The following is a 21674-nucleotide window of genomic DNA, read 5'->3' as shown; positions in this document are numbered from 1 at the left end:
TCTTATATGCCCCTAGTCTATGGCTTCTTTCTTTTAGCCCTCTCTCAATCATTGGATTTTTGTTAACAGTCTTGGTTAATTCTAACATTGTCTTCATATTTCCAACCGAAAATCCTCATTTGCCCCCAATGTAGGGTGTGATCCTAGTAAGGTTTTCTTTTGAAAGTAATATTCTATTAAGCTCAAAATAAGATTGCAAGGGATATATATATTTAGAAAGTTAAAGAATGAAAAAAGATGACCTTTTTCTCATTTGAAGTAAAGTCAGTTAAAACTAATAAATTTTAACCTCATCTAGTGTAATGATTTAGACTTGTAAGAATTATGGTTTGCAGATTCATAACTAATAAATCCACTATAAGTCATTATGCATGTTGCTAAAACTTAGTTACATGATGGGTGGTTCAGTTTTATGTGTGAGCTCAAAATTTATTTGGTCAACTCATGTCATTCTAGCAAACATCGAGCCATTTTTGCAATCAAAACTCTTTTGATCTTCAAGATTGATTAGCCTTAATTTTGTATGTTGGAGTTTGATCAGAATATTTTGTCAAAATAACCTTTAAAAGAAACCTCTCATAATTTCAATACAACAAAAAGACATGTTTCATTAAAGGATGAGATGTGATCCTAAAACAAAAATGCAGAAAGGAAAAAATCCATAACAAATGATTGATAATTTAACACCCTTTTTAGATCAGATTTTCTAATAGTATCAGTGTTTTGTTAAGTATTTTTGATCACCTATCATTCTAAGGATGTTGTGGACACAATATAACCAATGACATCATCTTTCACAAACTCAACTTGATTTTTGAGGTTGTTGCACCTTTTCAACTAAAATGGCCCAGGACCCCACCATGATATTCATATCTCTTGTTTAAATTATACCACCTAGAAAATAGTGGTTGCATGGGATTTGACAGAGTCAAGATGATAAGTCTAAGGCGTAACAAATGTTGGTATACAAACTTGAGTGGTCGAGATATGTCTATATTGGCAAAGATATTTGAGCAGTGATGTTATAGTGAGATATGGCTAGACCATATAAATAAGGTTTTCCACCTTCAGAGTTATCTTTCGATTCATCTCTCATCTTTGTTCTAGAATCCATGGTAGAACCTTCAATTTTTCTTATCATTATAGCTTATCCAACTCTTTTAGCAATCCTCACAATATCATGTCAATCTTTTAATGTTGTTATACTTGTCTGAGGATTGTTGGAAGCCTTTCAAGGCTATTAGGTAATCTTGGTAGCGCGTAGCATCACCACTACTGACATGTGGAATCATGCATTATATCTACTAGAAGAGAAACTAATGAATGTGAAACTCTTATGTCTTCTCTTCGATTCCTCATTGGTGGTGCAAAAAACAAGCACCAATAGAGGGAGTTAAACCACACACAAAGGAGGTTCCAATCAGATTATATATTGTTAACATGATTACATTAGTCATCTTATTCAATTAATGCTAATACTTGTAAATCTCGTCAAGCATTCATGATTATAACTTATGTTAACAACAAATCAAGTTCCTTTCATAGCTCAGGTGTCGGTTATACCATACATTATGGGCTATGAAAGTGCCAAGCATTTGTTGTACCAAGTGTTATACAACATAAATCAAGATTAGTCATTTAACAAGCAAAGTATTAAAGAGTGAACAAGATAGCAAATATAAAACATGTTAGTATCAAACATTAAAGTCCATATTAAGTTTACATTATACTTATTCTTACACCATTAGTGTAACCTTTTCACCTTGACATAATTAACTTAGCTAGACATAATGAAAGAAAGCAAAATAGATAAACAAAATAAGAACATAAAAGTTAACTAAGTAAAGGAAAGGAAATGAAAGGCATAAACTTAATATTAATGAAAACAAAGCATAAAAAATACAAAGAGAGAAAGGAAGAGCATGATCTTGATCTGGAAATCAAGATGCCTAAATGCATGGCAAATGCCTCCTTTTATAGGCCAAAAATGGGAACTATTGATTTGATGACTAATTGATAAGTGGGTGACCAACTTTTGACTTGGTGACAATCCTTATCTTCTCTTGTCTGCCCAAAACGTCATTGATAACGTCAAAACTGGAGCCAGTTGCAAACATGAAAGTTGTAGGCAATTGTCTCAGCTTTCTTGTGTAAAAATTTCAGCTCATTTGGACTTCTAGAACTCCAGATATGGCCAAAATACCGAACAGTGCTCGGGCTGGAAGACAGATTCGGGCTTCTTTGTTGTTGCTACAATTTGGACTTGATAATGGCCTTTTTAGATCTTGGGCTCCATATGAAAGTTGTAGGCCTATGTCTTACCTTTCCATCCATATAAATTTGACCTAAATCTGAGATATATAGCTCCAGATATGACCCATTTACCGAACAGTGTTCCGGTTTGGATTGCACCGACATCTCTTTTCTAAGTTTGGCCATCTCTTTATCCTTGCAATTTAAGTTCTTCAAGTCATCAATCAATCCTTTCATTTATGTGATAGGCCTGCATTAAAAATAGACATTTACCACAATTTATAGGTATCTTATATTATTAGATACATTCTTATAAAACATATTTTAGTTAAGGAGTTATTGATACTTCAAGTGCAAAATGATGATATAAAACCATGATAAAAATGCACTTTTAAGTACTAATCAGAGTTCTACCCTGTTGAACTTTTAGTCTAGGCATGTCTCTTTTCTCTACTTTTGCATTTTAATGCTGACACTGGTAGGAGAAAATTATAGATGATCTGAAACTACTGCATTCCTTCTTAGATTCCTATTGGCAAATCCACAAATAGATCTCTATGAAGAGAGGTCTACTACATTGAAGTTTAATGCTTGCTCTGTTTTGGTGCTCCTGCTAATGAGAGAAATTATATAGCATATGAAACTACTACATCCCCTCTTGCATTCTCCACTAATAGATCCACAAACAAATCTCTATAAAGAGAGCTCTGCCATATTGAAGTTTTATATCTGCTCCTGTTTTTTAGACCAGGTCTGACTCTTTTACCTATTATAGTGTTTCAGTGTTGAAATTGGTGGGGTAAATTTTCATAGCATCTGAAACTACTACATCCCCTCTTATATTCCCCACTAGCATAGCCATAAACAGATCTCCATTGAGAGAGCTTCGCTACGTTAAAGTTCAATGTAAAGTCATGTTTTTTAGACCAACATCCTGTGTTACTAGACTGAAATGGAGTTCACAACAGATGTGGCTAGAAAGAAGGCCTCTACTCATGGCGTGAAAGGTTGGCAGCTATTGGGTGCCAATAAAAAATATAGAGGAGTTGAACAATTAACAATATAGCTGAACCAAAAAGGAGATTGTCTTTTATTGATTATTGAAGGCGTTGTTACTGTTGTTTATGACTGAGGAGAGGCAGTGCCACTTCAATGTTTTGGCTATTGCTAGTGGAGTGCTGATGAGAAAAGTCAATGATGTTTTCCTTGTGTGAAACATGGATTGATAGTGCTTCCACAGAAGGTTGTGCAGACATTCCCTTCTCATTCTTAAAGTTTAGCACTTGTTCAAGCAAATCGAGTTTAGATACTTCATATTTGATGCTCTCAATTTCCTTTTGACAAAGAGCCTTATCGGACCCTATTCTTTATTTTCCAACTTTTTTTAGTCTAGTATAGTAGACCTCGGGTGAGGGAACCTACTTTTCATCCCAGTGAATGCATGATAAATATATGAGCATATAATCTATATGATGAACTTGTCATTCTAGAAGTGATATATGGTCATAACTCTTATATGATGAAATAAGAATCTTGATTCTTGCATAAACTCTACAATGAAAATTTTATGAGTGACGATCATTATGTCACCCACAAGTCTTGAGTTCAAGATGCTTCAAGAAAGGTTTGCTAGGATGCAAATAACGATACCACATATAACCTAAAAACATGTTCTATTCATTATTTGAACATGGGTATGGTTTCTACCTGGATACAAATTAAAACATTTAATTTTTTTCTTTATTTTTTGGTCTTTTTAATTTCTTTTTTTTCTTTTTAGTTTATCATAAACAAACATACATAAAAATAATAATAATAACAAAACAACCACTCAAACACTCTCCTTTTACTATGTTTAAGCACACACCAATTACATGTTTATAATGCAATCAAAATTCAAAATAACCCAAACAACACATTAAATAATTTTAAATTTAAAAAATGAACCCCCAAAAATTCAAGAACAGTGTTGGGAAGCCCACTAAAACTGCAGAAACCGTGGCAGTACATCCTCTCCACGTGCACCGCCGCAATAAAAATCAGGGGACCGGGTGGATCTGGCTTAGCTTTTTCTCCTCTTTTTTTATGCACTGACGGTGACCTACAAAACACTCAAAAACATAACAAGCAGTCTATTTTAGGTAGTTTTTTAGTTCTGGTTTCTTTTACTTTCCATTCAGATCCGTTTCACTTTCTTCTTCTCCTTTATAGGCAGTGGATGGCTCTATCAAGGCATCTGTGGTTGGATTACAAAGGCGAACAGTTGTGGATTGTGGTCGGCAGGTTCTATTGGATCTGCTATGTTTGGTTTACTACTGGAGGAGAAGGGAATGTTGGTCGGTGGCCGGTGGAGATAGAGACCTAGTTGGGTTTGACCAGGACAGGAAAAAGAGAGGAAGGCAGATTTGGGGAAGAAAGGCCGAGTGGTTATCTGCTGGTGTTGGCTAAATGAGGGAGGGGGAGAAGGAAAAGGGAGTAGAGGTTAGAGCTGGTGTCTGAGTGGCAAGGGCTAGCTGGCTTTGTTTCTTTGGTTTTGGCCGGGGAAGGGAGAGCGGTGGCTCCCTATCTATTTTTTTGCTAAGGGAGGGGGGCGGCCGCCTTGTGTTGGTAGATATAGGCTGGCTTGAAAGAGATGGGTTTAGGCTTAGGGTTTCTTGTTTTTCTACTTGATTTTATCAAAATTCTCCCCACCCCGTTTGTATGTGTTGGAAACTCTTATTTATAAGCAAAAATATTGCTAGGTCCCTAAACTTGGTTCCTCAACTTTTTTTTTTTCAACTTCTTTCTTTTTTGGTAAATTTGACTTTGCTTATTTTTTTTATTTTTCTTATCAACATCAACTTGAATGAGAAAAATCATTGATTTTAAAAATAACATGTTAAAGTTCGAACGCATTCTAAAGATCTTTACAAATTTAAATTCTTTTAAGACGATGCTGAAAATGCTAAAAATGATGCAAATATATTAAAAAATGTACTTTATTTTTATTTTTTTTGCTATTTTAGGATTTTTAAAAAGATTTATCAAAACATGGATAAAAAATCAGGTAGCAACAACGAGGACTAAAATGAATTTAGGTTGCTTGTTGGACCAGGAAATTTGAAAAGAAAAGGAAATATTCCACCTATAAAAAGGTGTTTATCTCACACAAGAGAAGGAGGGGGAGAGGCCAAAAATAAATAAATAAAATTTGCACACTCTCTCCCACACAAAAAACCTCACCCATTTTCTTTTTACCTAGTGTCAGCTCGCCACCACCACTAGAACCATTAGACCTATTTCCCATCAACAAAGCCTCGTTCTCATTTTCTCTTCCCTATCATCGGCTACAACACATCTTCTCTCCTTTGACCAACCACCAACAACCCCCATGACCAACCACCATTAAAGCTAGGAGTGTTGTCGTCCCTAACCTTTCTCTACTAGGACTTAGTCAAACACCACAAACCAATGATCTCCTCAGCCACAACCACAACTCCTCCCCAAGAAACACAAAGACCATCATAACATTACCACCGTAATAGTAGGACTAGTAGCAGCCATCTACTATCATCCATTGTTAACCTTGGCTCTTCATCACAGCCCCAAATACAACTTATCTTCAACCAGCCATTGACATCCCAGTAGCTTCAGTAACCACGAATGACAGAGCAACAGATCCCACCAACATTTCCTAGCCTAGATCTCCCGTGACCCACCAACATCATCTCCTTCACCTAACAACAACATCCTTCATAGCGTGTCCTCACCACAACCAACAATCTCTTCCTCTCCAACCCGACTAAGGACCAATAACCAATCCCTACCCATAATGCCGACTTATACTACACCTATCCCTAATTGTTTATTGTTGAATCATCTATAAAGGAGAAAAAAATCGAGAAAATTGATCCATGAAATATATTTGTGAAAAAGAAAAGAAAAATTAATTGTTTGCGTGTTTTTATTTGTTTTGTGGGTGATGATGTATGACACTATCGGTACAGATATGAAGAGGAAGAGGTGATCTACTTGATCCACCCATTTTTCGCTTCATCAACATTGGTGCATGGGTTCATACACTACTAGTGGCGGGGGGGGGGGGGGGGGGGGTGGCGTATGGAACAAACACGCCACCACTATTGCTCTAGCCCCAAAGTCTTTCAATATTCTTCCTGAGTTCCCAACAATCTCTCTAATCCACTTCCAACCTTTGAAATGACCATTTTGTAAATTTTAAAATTTTAGTGTGTTTGAATTTGTTTTTCCAAATATAGGTTTTGATAGTAGTTCTTCAATTTTAGGAAATTTTCTAGATTTTGGGTTCGTGTTCTTCGCATGAACTTTGCCTTAGCTTCCTGTGTTGGAGTTTTTTTGGTTAATTCTTTGTGTAGACATGTTAGCTTGTCATCTTTAGCAAATAGTCTAGGGTTAAAACACATCAATAACACATATTCATACATTTAGATTTTAGGGTTCTTTCGACTACCCAAATACATTTTAATCAAATCATGGTTTTTGAGAGTAATCAAAGAAGATGGATGCTTAGTTCTTGATCTATGTATGATTACAAACAAAACATTGCCCTTGATTGCATGAAAATTTATCCAGTTTGTTATCTGTGTTTGTTGGGTTTCGATTTCAATATTCATTGTATTCTTCATATTCTTGGTGTTTAATCTATTTTTGAAAAAAAAATTATTTTTTTTGTTTTTATTTTAGTATTGATATCTTTTTAATTTAATTATTTGTTTTACTTTAGTTTTGGATCAAACCATGGTTTTTAGTTTGATTCAACTAGTGTTTTTGAGTCAGCCTGATTGGTTTTGCTTTGGGCGAGGCACTAAACCTTTGTTTGGTTGGTTACTTTTTTCGTTGAGAAATATTTAGCCTAAGGGGTTGTTTGACAAATGCACCTTTATGCCTATTTTGACAATTTTGTTTTGAATACAAATGGTTTGCTGTCAAACAGGCCCCGAATAAATTTCTAAAAATTTGAAAGAAAAAAGGTTCAAGGGCTAATTTAAAATTATTTGTGGGTCCATTACACATTTTTCTAATAATTTTATTTAATATCAGGGTTGTAGACTTATACTATAAGATGCTGACATGGTATTAAAATACTTGTTTCTTGTCAAAATCTCAAAAATTTCTAAAATATCTTAAACAAATTTCTCATTAAAAAAAAAAGATTTCACTTGGTGTGCATTTGGCTAAGTCTCTTAAAAGATAGAAATCATAATTTGCTATATATATAGGTTATGATTTGACATTTTTTATATATGCATAAAAATTTAAAAAATATCTTTGCATGAATTTTTGGATTTAATAACCAATTTATTGAATCCATGAGAACTTGGCTAATATTTCAATAACCCCTAAAAAATTTAATTCATGATAATTAATGGTTAACATTCTAGTATAAATATTGAATCTACAAGTAAGTTGATATTTAAATATTAGAAATTGATTTGAAAACTCCAAAAATTATAATTAATGGTTAACATTCTAGTATAAATATTGAATTTACAAGTAAGTTGATATTTAAATAGTAGAAATTGATTTGAAAACTCCAAAAATTATTTTGGGTATTCACCAAATTTAATTGGGAGTGTTTTTTACCTTAACATACAAGCTGTGGAGAACTCTTTTGCCTTCTAGGATAAGCGAACCCTATCAGGGCACCTATATTGATTCTTCCCACAAGAATTTATTTGGGCACACGAGCCCATAATAAATTTGAAGCGTCATATTTATTTATGAGAATAAATCTTTATTCTAAGTCATAGATGGACTATTGGTTAGGAACCATCAATATCTTTATTCTACATCTAGACTACACAATGCATGTTGCTTACTTCAAGTAATGTACGTTAAAGGGTAATAATATATTTCTTAGCCATAACTATTTTTTTATTTTAAAATTTTATATAAGATTAGTACAATTGAATTTCCTAATAATTCTGAACTAAACAACTAAATAGTGACTTTTTGATTCTAGCACATACACGATAATGGTAATGATTTTTTGTCTTTGCATGGCCAAAATATATACAAGCAAAAATCACTCTAATTTTCAAGAAATAATTTACTCACAATTATATTTTGTTTTTTTTTTTAATTCTAAAAATTACATTTGATGCATCAATATAAAAATCCTGATGACTTTCCTCTTTCATACTTTATTTCAATACAATTCTTGTTTTTCATAGTCCTATTGCCTGACAAAGTCAATTAAGATCATGACTGACACGAACCTCATGAACTCCATAAGAGTTCGTTGGCATTTTTTAAAAAGCTGTTTGACATTAGCTCTTAAAGGATATGTTATTGTATTGTGCCGATCTGTTTATCAATTTCACCGACGACGGTGAGATATTTTACTTCGATCAAACATTGATTTGTTATAGAGCTAGTATTGAAGTAACTTGATACCTTCCAACATAATCCTTTCAGTACAATGTTCAGCCATTTTGAGAGGATTTACGTGGTCCAAATGAGAAATGGCGCCAAATTTTATCGTAAGATAGAAGTTTTTGACTTAATTTTTCCAGATAATCACCTTTGTTATCTTTTGTAATGGGCTAAAACATTACCAATTTGGCTACCAACGCGTTTCACAGTTCTAACAAAGAATTTTATGGCACCTCACCAACTCTCAAGCTGACAATTTCAAGGTTTACTACATGCGTGGGAGACCACCAAGAAGAAAGAAGTAGTCAAAAGACAAGAATATAGAAGTTGTACCTCAGTCAGATTTGAAACTTGATTTTATGCTTCAATCCAGGCTGTAACATCATTAAAAAAAACACATCTTTTTCAGCAATGATTAAATAGATCACTATAAAAAAGGCCGGCATCCATGCTAAACATTCAAACACTAAAAGCAAGAGCTCTAAAGATGGAATGCAGGGGAATGGGGCATTTGTCCCCGATGATTCATGCCATAGCAATATGCCTTGTGGCCACCAGTGTGGTGGCATATGAGCCTTATTATTACAAATCTCCAACATCTCCATCTCAATCACCACCATCTTCGTATCACTACTCATCACCTCCTTCACCAAAAAAATCTCCCTCTCCACCTTATCACTACACATCCCCACCTCTGCCAAAAAAATCTCCACCACCTCCATACCACTACACATTCCTACCTCCTCCAAAAAAGTCTCCCCCTTCATCATACCACCACACATCCCCACCTCCATCAAAAAAGTTTTCACCACCTCCTTACTACTATACATCCCCTCCTCCACCTAAGAAGTCTGTCTCTCCTCCATACCACTACATATCGTCACCTCCTCCAAAGAAGTCTCTCTTACCTCCATACCACTACTCATCCCCTCCTCCATCTAAGAAGTCTCATCGTCCTCCATACCACTACACATCACCAACTCCACCTAAAAAGTCTTCAAAGAAGTCCCCCCCACCTCCATACCACTACACATTCCATCCTCCACCTAAGAAGTCTCCCACACATCCATACCGCTACTTATCCCCTCCTCCACCTAAAAAGTCTCCCCTTCCTTCATATCATTACAAATCACCATCTCCACCTAAGAAGTCTCTCCCTCCTCCATACCATTACACATCGCCACCTCCTCCAAAGAAATCTCCCCCACCACCAAAGAAGTCTGTCTCTCCTCCATACCACTACATATCGTCACCTCCTCCAAAGAAGTCTCTCTTACCTCCATACCACTACTCATCACCTCCTCCACCTAAGAAGTCTCCCCCACCTCCATACCACTACACATCCCCTCCTTCACCTAAGAAGTCTCCAAAGAAGTCTCCCCCTCCTCAATACCGCTACACATCCCCACCTCCTCCAAAGAAGTCTTCCCCTCCACCATACCACTACCCATCCCCTCCTCCACCAAAAAAGTCTCTGCCACCTACATACCATTACTCATCCCCTCCTCCTCCAAAGAAGTCTCCCTCACCTCCATACTACTACACATCGCCACCTCCACCTAAAAAGTCTCCCCCACCTCCATACCACTACACATCCCCTCCTTTACCTAAGAAGTCTCCAAAGAAGTCTCCCACACATCCATACCGCTACTCATCCCCTCCTCCACCTAAAAAGTCTCCCCTTCCTGCATATCAGTATAAATCACCATCTCCACCTAAGAAGTCTCTCCCTCCTCCATACCATTACACATCGCCACCTCCTCCAAAGAAATCTCCCCCACCTCCATCTAAGAAGTCTCTCCCTCCTCTATACCATTACATATCGCCACCTCCTCCAAAGAAATCTCCCCCACCTCCATCTAAGAAGTCTCTCCCTCCTCTATACCATTACATATCGCCACCTCCTCCAAAGAAATCTCCCACACCTCCATACCACTACACAACCCCTCCTCCACCTAAAAAGTCTCTAAAGAAGTCTCACCTTTCTCCATATCACTACACATCGCCACCTCCTCCAAATAAATTTCCCTCACCTCCGTACCAATACACATCCCCTCTACCACCTAAGAAGTCTCCAAAGAAGTCTCCCCCTCCTCAATACCGCTACACATCCCCACCTCCTCCAAAGAAGTCTTCCCCTCCACCATACCACTACTCATCCCCTCCTCCACCAAAAAAGTCTCCACATCCCATTACTCACCCCCTCCCCCTCCAAAGAAGTCCCCCCTCCCTCCATACTACTACACATCGCCACCTCCACCTAAAAAGTCTCCCTCACCTCCATACCACTACACATCCCCTCCTCTTAAGAAATCTCCCCCACCACCTCTATACCACTACTCATCCCCTCCTCCTCCTAAGAAGTCTCCACCACCTCCATACCACTACACATCCCCACCTCTACCAGATAAATTTCCTCAACCCCCATACCACTACTCATCTCCTCCTCCTCCACATAAATCTCCCCCTCCACCTTATCACTACACATCCCCACCTCCTCCAACGAAGTCTCCCTCACCTCCATACCACTACATATCACCACCTCCACCAAAGAAGTCACCCCCACCTCCATACCACTACTCATCCCCACCTCCTCCAAAGAAGTTTACACCTCCTCCATACCACTACACATCCCCACCTCCTCCAAAGAAATCTCCCCCACCTCCATACCACTACACATCCCCACCCCCTCCAAAGAAGTCTCCCCCGCCACCATACCACTACACATCACCACCCTCTCCAAAGAAGTCTCCCCCGCTTCCATCTCTGTCACCACCATCTTCATACTACTATAAATCACCACCACCACCATCATCATCACCTCCACCACCCCCAAGTCACTCTCCACCTCCTCCATACATTTATGCATCACCCCCACCACCAAAACACTACTAAGTTGTGTAGTGTCAATTTGAATTTTAACAACAGGCAATAAGTTACTATTTCTTTCTTTTTCTTTGCTGTGAATGAACAAGTTTCTAACTTGTTTAAATCAACTTTTTCTGTGTAACAAGGATCAAGATTCTATACTAATGGTGAATTCTTTTGCACTGAGAAGTGCTCATTGGAACATTTCTTTTTATCCTTTGCAATGCAATAGTTGTAATTGCATTGATTTGAAACGATAAAATCACGTTACATTTCTCTATCTGTCAAAATTATGTATTTTTGCTTCTTGCAAGTTTGAAAATTAATGTCTTGTTATTAAATGTCTATTGGCCCAAAGCGATTTCACTGTTTGCTGTGCCTTTTCCATTACAAACTGCGAAGAAACCTTTTGTCTTAGCTAGGCTAGTCAAAACCCTAGGCTAAGACATGGTTATCTGGATATTCTAAAGAAATATAGGATAGGTCAGGTACTTTGACTTATAAGTAAAGATATAATAGAGGCCGAATTATGGTGGATTGAAACGTTCGAGGGAGTTGATCAACTTATGCTCTCATCATTTTCAATACAAACCGAATGTTAACAAGTAAACTTTATTTTATGTAATAATTAAACAAGTCAATTATGTCCAACAAAATTGGGCATAAGAATTTCTACCCCTTGTTTTTTTTTTAATAATAATCAAGGAATTTATTGATAGATACTAGTGTTAAAAAGCCAATGGAAAATTACCATGAAAAGAGAAAATTACAATTCTCCATTTACGAAAGAAATCAAAGAAAGAAGAAACGAATATGAAATATTTACAAAAACCATGTTTGTGATCAGATCTAATAAAACTATACTTATTTGACTAATTTATAATACGTTCTGAATCTCTGAATAAGTTCAATCTCGTTTATATAAAGTTTCTATTAATTGTCCGCAACTATAAAACTAGACGGGGAAGAATTAGCTCAAACATTGTATCCCAATTCTTGGAAAACCAATTTGTTACTAGCCAACTAGATTCGCCATAAAATACCAAAAGTCGCTCTGAAATTTTCCTTTTGGCATAGACCATTGCAAGTCCAACATATCACAAAACGGTTCCACAATTTCCAAACTACAGAATAGTGTAGAAAAAGATGATTCGCGACTTCAATTTTTTCAGCACAAAATAAACAAATTGCTTCCTTCAAATGTATTAGATGGAAATGAAGAAATATACTCGGGTAATCAATTCTATCAATGAAGTTGTTGCACGTTTTGATTGAGTAAGCACCATTTTTTTCTGGTTTCCAATGTTCGGAATCAGCTATATTCTGCTTCAACTTAATTTCTTGAATCAGATCAAGAACTGAACGCTTCTTCAACTATGCAGGCCTTAAGTTTCTCTTCCAAGTTAAGTTCCAACACCACGAGTCATTACTCAAGTGAATTTCTACCCCTTGTGTGCTGCCAGTATAGGACTTTGAAAATAATAATAAATATGATAAAAAAAAAAAGTGGGCCTTTATTTTTTAAATACACACACACACACCCGGTGCACCCTGCATAGGCTATCCATTCTTGTCCTGCGTACAGAGGCAATCCTAACTGGGAAGTTATTAACTAATCCCAGAATTAGTTTAATGCAACCCAGATAATGTTATCAACTAATTCTGGTCTCACATAAGGGGACGAACTGGGAAAAACGTTGACTAATAAGCAATGAATAATTCGTTTTTTAACCAGTAATCATCATTTGTCTTGTGAGTTCTCTTCCGTTGAAATATGAAGGAAATGAAAGCTCCATGTGAAAGTGAAATTAGAGAAGATGGAAGATTTCCAAATCATTTAAGTTTGAAAGGCCATTATTGAGGTTAACAATAATTGATTTATGCTAGAAGTTACAATTAAACGAAAGAGAACAAGAACCAATTCTTCTTGTTGCTGTAGTTTAATTTCCAAGAGCGAGATTTCTTGCTTATATTTGCTAGATGAATTATTGCATTTATGAATATATATATATATATATGAAATCTATTGATTAATTATCAGATCTTAATGAGATCGACATTGGTTTTTAACTTCATACGGACACACACACACACACGCATATATATATATACAGCCAACGTATTTATTTAAAAGCAACGAAGGAGAAGGAGTTTATAAATGGTGAGTAATAATGTTGGTCTAAATTTGTTACATGACTGACCTCTTAAGAACTACTGTCTCATGTTTGGATTCACAGTCTCACGGTGGATCTTGCCTTATGACAACGCCTTTTGAAGAGAAATATGTGATACCTGGAATTTATAAACTACTTAGATCCTCAACTCCTAATCAATATGTGATATTGATATAATAAGTGAGAGATATAAAAAAGTTTCCGCTGCAAAAATGGAGCAGCTGGAAAATGGTAGCAAGGTAGGAAGACAAAGATCCCATGTGATACATCTTGTTTCTGCCAACTTACAGTTTTTAAATTATATGGGACACTCATAATTTCCTGTTCCACCCTGTTATCTGACAATTGTAGTTTCAATTTTAATTTAATAAATCAAGTGGATTCGAAAAAAAGCAGAGACCAAGATAGCATACAGAGAATAGCAACAAGGTGTAAAAACAAGTTAGTGAACAGCATTACAAAGCTTATATAAAATACACCGACAATTAATATAGGAATCGGAACTTCTTTTGGATTATAAGATTGCTACTATGTAATAATTGTATATTGGATAAAATAGATTACTTTTAACTAATAAAGTTCAATGTTAACCAAGAAGAGATGAAGTTTAGAACAGGGAGAACAAACCAGACTTGATTGTGGATTATACTTCGTAGAAATCTAAACTTATGTAAAAAAAGAGTTTAAATAGAACAAAGAATGGATCAACATGAAGGTAAAAAGGAGCCTGTGCATGTAGAAAGATCCTTAAAACAAATGATTGATATAAATTGAAATAAAAGTTAATTACCAAATTTAAAGAAGGGTGTTAGGGAGGAACAAATCAACAACAATAACAATAATTGCTATGTAATTCAACTAAATTGATAGGGTCTTCAAAACTTGTTTATCAAATAGACTTGTCACCAGTAGGGTGTAACCAGTAGATTTATAACCATAAGGCTGATAACTAGTAAACTTGTAATCAGTAGGCAGTAATTTTTATAATAAAAAAACCCAAAAAGAACCAAAAACATGTATGTTTTCCTATCAAGAACCTTCATTGTGTGGATGTACTCGATTAGAAACAACTCCTTGTTTGTAAGTTATTTTTATATGCCAGAAACTTTTTTATTCATGAATTTTAGTTATTTTTTTATTGTTAATATTTAAGTATTAAGATTTTAGTTTGTTTATAAGTCTAGAATTGTTAGTTAAAGTTTAAAACTTCATTGAGTGATAAATTATTAGTGTTCAACTTTGAATTCAAAGGTCTTAGCTGAGGTGGGCATAAAAAAAACACCCTAAAATATTTGGTGATCTTAGTGAGAATGTCATTTTTGTTTCTTTGAAATTATGAAACCGAAAAGATAAAAATTAGCAGAAAACTTAGAAGAAAAGGAAGAATTGGTAGAGGTCTCTATTCTAGAAGGAGGTGAAGAGGTAGCAGCCAAGACTATTTTAGCTATATATTTAGTATGGGAGAATTTTACATATAATATTCTTTATGAGCACATCATGTACAGGAAACTAGAGCACTAGTCTAGCAGACAGCACGTTAATTTAGCTATTTATTTCAGTGAAAAATAGAACACTTCATATCAATGCATGACATTATTACTTGAAAGTTTCCAGCTAGAAACATTCAGCCTGGCACAAACAATCAAAATTTTGACTGAAATGGGCCGTGGCATGACTTACTTAGCTGACAGAGGCACTTTACATTATTGATCCAGTCGTCAAGAGGCTGCAGTAATATATATTTAAAATTAATCCGTTCATTTTTCCAAAGTCGAATTGATCGATTTCAAGTTTGTTTTATGTACGGAAATGAAAAAATAACTGGGTAATCTTCAAGAAGAACTAGTCATTAATTAGTATGTCATTAACAAGTGTCTACCATTAATTTTCTTCGAGGAAGTAAAGTTTGGTTGTTTCCAATAAATCAAAAAAATATCACGTCAAATTAATGTGAAATAAGATGCATAAAAACTATTATTAGAATTCTTTCAATAACTTAAGTTTTGGATTGCAATAATTATTTAACAAATTCAAATACTAATAAGATCAAGAATTAGAAATATCCATGTTGTGTTTGTTAAATAAAAAGAAAGATAATATTGAAAGAGAAGAAAGTTGTCTACAGCTATGTGTGCGCGCGCGGGTGGGGGCTCTTTTGACTCCCTAGTTAACAAACACAAACATAAGTACTTGCATTGTCACGTCTTTCATTGCGTGTGAACTGACCAACTCCCTTAATATGTCAGACTTTTTTTTTTGTGCGTGTCTTCAGACGAACCTTCAAATTTTCCATAACTTGCACCAAATACACGGCCTTCCAATAATAATAATATTTTGTTGCAGTGATAAATAATATCGTATCTTGTCGAAATGAATCTTCTCACTTTTCCATGATATATACAGACTACAATGAGATAAAATACTCTCAAACTTCTGTCCTTAATAGAGTAATATATATATATATATATATATAGGCCAATCAAACAAGAAAATAATAACTTATTTCCACTCCTGCAACCATTACTCGCAATGGTTTCTCCTTTTCAAACGTTAAGGAAGCTAGTGCAATCTCCTTGCCCATGGAGTTAGAGATTGGATGGGTTGCAACTGAATTAAACCTTAATTTTAACCTTATCAGCAAAACCAGAAAATTAACAAATATAAACAGACACGAACATATTAATAAAAATATTCTGTAAGTAAAATATGATAAATTTTTCTAATAAAATATGCCCTCACAATAGGCATTAGTAAACACTAATGGAAATATTCTTTTGGTATATATACCGAGAAAATTACAATAAAAAATGAAAAAAAACCACAAAATATTATGATGTATTATTTTTACAGATAGAATTATTAACTAATTTAAATTTATTCATTGATAAATTCATATGTAATATTTAATTTATAACATGACGAGCAACCATCCTCTCACTCTCCTTTATTTCTCCTTCTTTCTCTATTTTTCCCTATAACAAACATCACAACCCCCTTTAATTTTATCATAAATCAACCTCCCACTACAAATCTAATCTCCTCAATACTCAGTTTATCAGTATCTCTGTTCTGATTAAATTTTATTGAGGATTCCTCACTTCAAGTAAGCAAAATTACCCATTTTTTATTTAAACTTAATTTTAAAATGTTAATTTTTATTACATATTTTTGTACTATATGTATTTTTGTTGGGGTGTTTATATATTTTATAGCTTTTTCTCATAGAAATTTGTTGTATAAAAGTATTATTTGTACATGGGGTTTGTTTGAGATTTTGTAAAATTGTATTTGTTTGTAAATTGATGAAATTTAATTTGAATTTGTGACTTAGGTGTTTTGTGATGAAATAAATAATGACTTATTTAATGAATTCCTTTATATTTTTTTAATTTTATTACTGAGTCGAAATTTTCAATAAATGTATAGAAATCTGAATTTATGTAGATAATTAGTAATGAATTAATTGTACTGTTAAAATAGTTTGAATAAGTTTGAGTCAAACCAATGTTTTGTTATTTAGTTTATGTAATTAATTAATAGTTATCAATATTCTATATAGATTTGACTGTTGAGGTTGGTTTGAAAAAATAGGTGTTTGGTTAAAACTGTGGTTGAAATTGAGGTTGAAGAAAAAGTAGTTTGATGTGTTTAGTTAAGAATACTTTTAAAATTGAGGTTATAAAATACTTTAAAAAAATATATATTAATATTGATGATTTTTAATTTAAATATTATGAATTTAACTATTGCTATTACATCATGAAATAAATCATACTTTATATAAAATATTTTTTATTATTCCATAAAACCATCTACAATTCCATTACATATGAAATACATCCAACAAGAACTACAGTTTCCATAATTTTTTTGGTTAAAACTATAGTTGAAATTGAGGTTAAATAAAAAATATTTTAATATGTTTGGTTAATAATGTTTTTGAAATTGAAGTTATAAAATAATTTTAAAAAATATATATTAATATTGATGGTTTTTAATTTAAATATTGTAGATTTAACTATTGTTATTACATCATGAAATAAATAATACTTTATACAAAATAATTTTTATTGTTCAATTAAACTATCTACAATTCCATCACGTATGAAATACATCTGACAAGAACCTCAGTTTTTTTGGTTTCTTAAACATGCAACAACATCAGGTAAAATATCATCAGGAACAAAATTAGGATTGTGATTAAATTCTGCAAATGCTACATCATCAAACGATCTCTGTCTAATTTATGTAATGTCATTGAATAATGTTAAACATTATTTTTTTGAATAAAATACAATAAAAAAATAATTTTTATTTTACTAGATCGGACCTGGTTCAATGCATTTTGAGTTTTGAACCAGAACCGGTCCGCCCAGAACAGGTCCAGCCGGAATAGTGTAGCATGCTACACTATTGATGCTAATTAAAATTAGCGTGAACAGTGTGCACAAAGCAGCAAAATGCTGCTTTTTCTTTTCTTGTATCTCGGACATGAAAATACATGGGACCCATACACAGTAAAATATGTTTTTTTGTTTATCAAACAGGTTGCGTCTGCATTTTGTTTAAAACACAGACGCAACCTCGTTGCCAAACAGATTCCTATAGTTGATGCATGGTTCGGAAGGTTTAAGTTTAGTATTAACTTAATTTTTTTATTACTATTATGTTAATTTGGTTAGTTTATTAACTTATTAATGAAAATTTTTTTGTACAAATTTTAACTCCAAGGAAAATTTTTAATGGGATTGAGCTGATCAACGTTATTACAAGAAGGTTTAGGAGAATCACGCTACAACTAAGTAAGATTGAAATCGTGATAAATATTTTTAATCCTTTTATTTAATTTTATTATTTATTTACTAACAGATAATTCATTTGTACTATATAGGTTGCATGATTTTTGGTATGAGACGTAGAAGAAAGCTAAAAAAATAAACGAAAGAAAGGGAGCTTCTAGGCTGAAAGGAGGTGGTGATTTGGAAGGATTTCAGACCTTCGTACATCTTAGAGGCATTATGAGTGGAATATATTCGGCATGTGATGTCCGATCATTTCGTGTGATGATCACACTTCGGTGCGAAAAACTGAAACTGACATGTTCACAATTATGTTACCACGCACATCGGGAACTCCATTCTTTTCATTTCTTGGACGCGAACCATTTTTTATTTTTTATAAATATATTTAACTAAAAAATTTATCTTGTGGGGTACAGGTCTTTGATACGAACCAAACCTGATGGAACTTTTAATGGAAACACATGTGCAGATTGATGACCGTTAAAAAGGGATGCAACATCTCGTAGATAGCCGAGCTTAGCACTTTATGGTATGTTGTTTTCAACCATTTTTTTTCTTAAGTTTCTTGGAGGCATGGTCATCTAGTGGACCCGATAAAAATTAGTTGTGTGGTCTCTCTCTAACACTACAATCGATTTCTTGCAGATAGCCCGTAGTGTTTCAACGGTTGGATGCTCACAATTAGTTTTGAGCACTCAAACTCTAGAGTTCGAGGTGATTTTAAACCAATGAGTTAAGGATCAAATGGCCGGTCTTACCACTGATTATGAACAACTTAGTGTTGAGACAACCGAACTTCGCTGATTAGTATTGAAGATGAGATTACAAATGGGTGGTACATGTGCTTCCTTTTATTTGCCCCATAGTCCAGGCGAAGACTCACCTCCTCCTCCAACGCCTTTATTCTAGATTAATTGTATTTGAACTTATAAATATTTAAATTTATAATAAATATTTGAATTTTATTAATTTCATTTTTTTTTAATTATTTTTGTTTCTTTTTAGTGTGTGTGTGTGTGTGTGTATTGAAATTATTGCTCACAGAGTTATCGATGGACATAGTTTGTTGATATACTCTAGAGTATTGGAAAAACAATTACTGCAAATATCACTATCATTGTTTACTCTTTGGCGTAATAAAAGATTATTTGTTTAATGGTTACATGTCAAATTCATTGATGGAGAAAAAAATCACCGATGGAATGACATATGTTTATTCTATCAATGATAAATAGAAGTACTAATAAAATGAAACGAGTAAAAAAAACATTTTTGTATGTGTTTTTTTTATTAGTAAATCCATCTTTAAAATTATTATTGATGGACTCACCGACATACCACAAATTATCAACGAGAATTTTTCCAATAGATTATTTCTGTTTGTTATCATTTCGACAAGTTTTTGTTGACGAACTGTGAGTATAAATATCAACAGAAAATACTGTGAATAAATTTAAAAATTCTGGTAATATAGGTGGGCATAATCATGGAATTAATGTCAAAACTTACAGTGACATTTTAACAAGAAATCAATTGATTCGACTCTCAAGACAAAGAAGATTGATTTTTCATATCGACTTGTTGCTTGACAAAGTCAATTAAGATCATGGACGGACACAAACCTCATGAACTCCATAAGAGTTAGATGGCATTTTTTTAATAAGCTGTTTGACAGTGGCTCTTTAAGGATATGTTAATGTATTGTGCCAATCTGTTTTTCAATTTCGCCGACGACGGTGAGATATTTTATTTGGATCAAACATAGATTTGTTATAGAGCTAGTATTGAAGTAACTTGATACCTTCCAACATAATCCTTTCAGTACAATGTTCAGCCAATTTGCAAGGATTTACCAGGTCCAAATGAGAAATGGCACCAAATTTTATCGTGAGATTGAGAAGTCTTTGACTTAATTTTTCCTGATAATCACCTTTGTTATCTTTTGTAATGGGCTAAAGCATTACCAACTTGGCTACGAACGCGTTTCACAGTCCTAACAAAGAATTTTATGGCACCTCACCAACTCTCATGCTGACAATTTCAAGGTTTACTACATGCGTGGGAAACCACCAAGAAGTAGTCAAAAGACAAGAATATAGAAGTTGTACCTCAGTCAGATTTGAAACTTAATTTTATGCTTGAATCCAGGCTGTATACATCATTAAAAAAACACATATTTTTCAGCAATGATTAAATAGATCACTATATAAAGGGCTGGCATCCATGCTAAACATGCAAACACAAAAAGCAATAGTTCTAAAGATGGAAAGCAGGGGGAAGATGGGGCATTTGTCCCCAATGATACATGCCATAGCACTATGCCTTGCAGCCACCAGTGTGGTGGCATATGAGCCTTATTATTACAAATCTCCACCAACTCCATCTGAATCACCACCTTCATCATATCACTACTCATTACCTCCTCCAATAAAAAAATCTTCCCCACCTCCATACCACTACACATCACCTCCTGCACCAAAGAAGTTTCCCCCACTTCCATACCACTACTCATCCCCACCTCCACCTAAGAAGTCCCCCCCTCCACCATACCATTACTCATCCCCTCCTCCACCAAAGAAGTCTCCCCCTCCACTATATCACTACACATCCCCATCTCCACCAAAGAAGTCTCCACCACCTCCATACCACTACTCATCTCCACCTCCTCCAAAGAAATCCCCCCCACCACCATACCACTACTCATCTCCACCTCCACCAAAGAAGTCTCCGCCACCTCCATACCACTACACATCCCCACCTCCTCCGAAGAAGTCCCCCCCTCCGCCATATCACTACACATCCCCACCTCCTCCGAAGAAGTCCCCCCCCCCTCCATACCACTACACATCCCCACCTCCTCCGAAGAAGTCCCCCCCCCCTCCATACCACTACTCATCTCCTCCTCCACCAAAGAAATCCCCCCCACCACCTTATCACTATACATCCCCACCTCCTCCGAAGAAGTCCCCCCCCCCTCCATACCACTACTCATCTCCTCCTCCACCAAAGAAATCCCCCCCACCACCATACCACTACTCATCCCCTCCTCCACCGAAGAAGTCCCCCCCCCCTCCATACCACTACTCATCTCCACCTCCACCAAAGAAGTCTCCCCCTCCACCTTATCACTATACATCCGCACCTCCTCCAAAGAAGTCTCCCCCACCTCCATACCACTACACAT

General features: G+C 35.0%; 1 protein-coding gene across 1 annotated transcript in view; it reads right to left on the bottom strand.

The window, feature by feature from the left end:
- LOC105135011 (uncharacterized) overlaps positions 1–21674 on the bottom strand; it is a 42391-nt gene that overhangs the window by 19636 nt on the left and 1081 nt on the right. Inside the window, exons 2-14 of the mRNA XM_011039683.1 lie at positions 21297–21664; positions 21153–21248; positions 11285–11380; positions 11186–11236; positions 10722–10808; positions 10572–10601; positions 10476–10499; positions 10056–10103; positions 9924–9947; positions 9831–9854; positions 9531–9578; positions 9387–9434; positions 9043–9338 (exon numbers count right to left, since the gene is read on the bottom strand). Coding sequence (XP_011037985.1) covers positions 9043–9338; positions 9387–9434; positions 9531–9578; positions 9831–9854; positions 9924–9947; positions 10056–10103; positions 10476–10499; positions 10572–10601; positions 10722–10808; positions 11186–11236; positions 11285–11380; positions 21153–21248; positions 21297–21664 — 1240 coding nt within the window. The remainder of the gene's footprint in view (positions 1–9042; positions 9339–9386; positions 9435–9530; positions 9579–9830; positions 9855–9923; positions 9948–10055; positions 10104–10475; positions 10500–10571; positions 10602–10721; positions 10809–11185; positions 11237–11284; positions 11381–21152; positions 21249–21296; positions 21665–21674) is intronic.

Source organism: Populus euphratica, unplaced genomic scaffold, assembly GCF_000495115.2.
Source record: "Populus euphratica unplaced genomic scaffold, PopEup_1.0 scaffold57.1, whole genome shotgun sequence".
Classification (NCBI taxonomy): domain Eukaryota; kingdom Viridiplantae; phylum Streptophyta; class Magnoliopsida; order Malpighiales; family Salicaceae; genus Populus; species Populus euphratica.
This window is presented reverse-complemented; position numbering and strand designations above follow the sequence as displayed.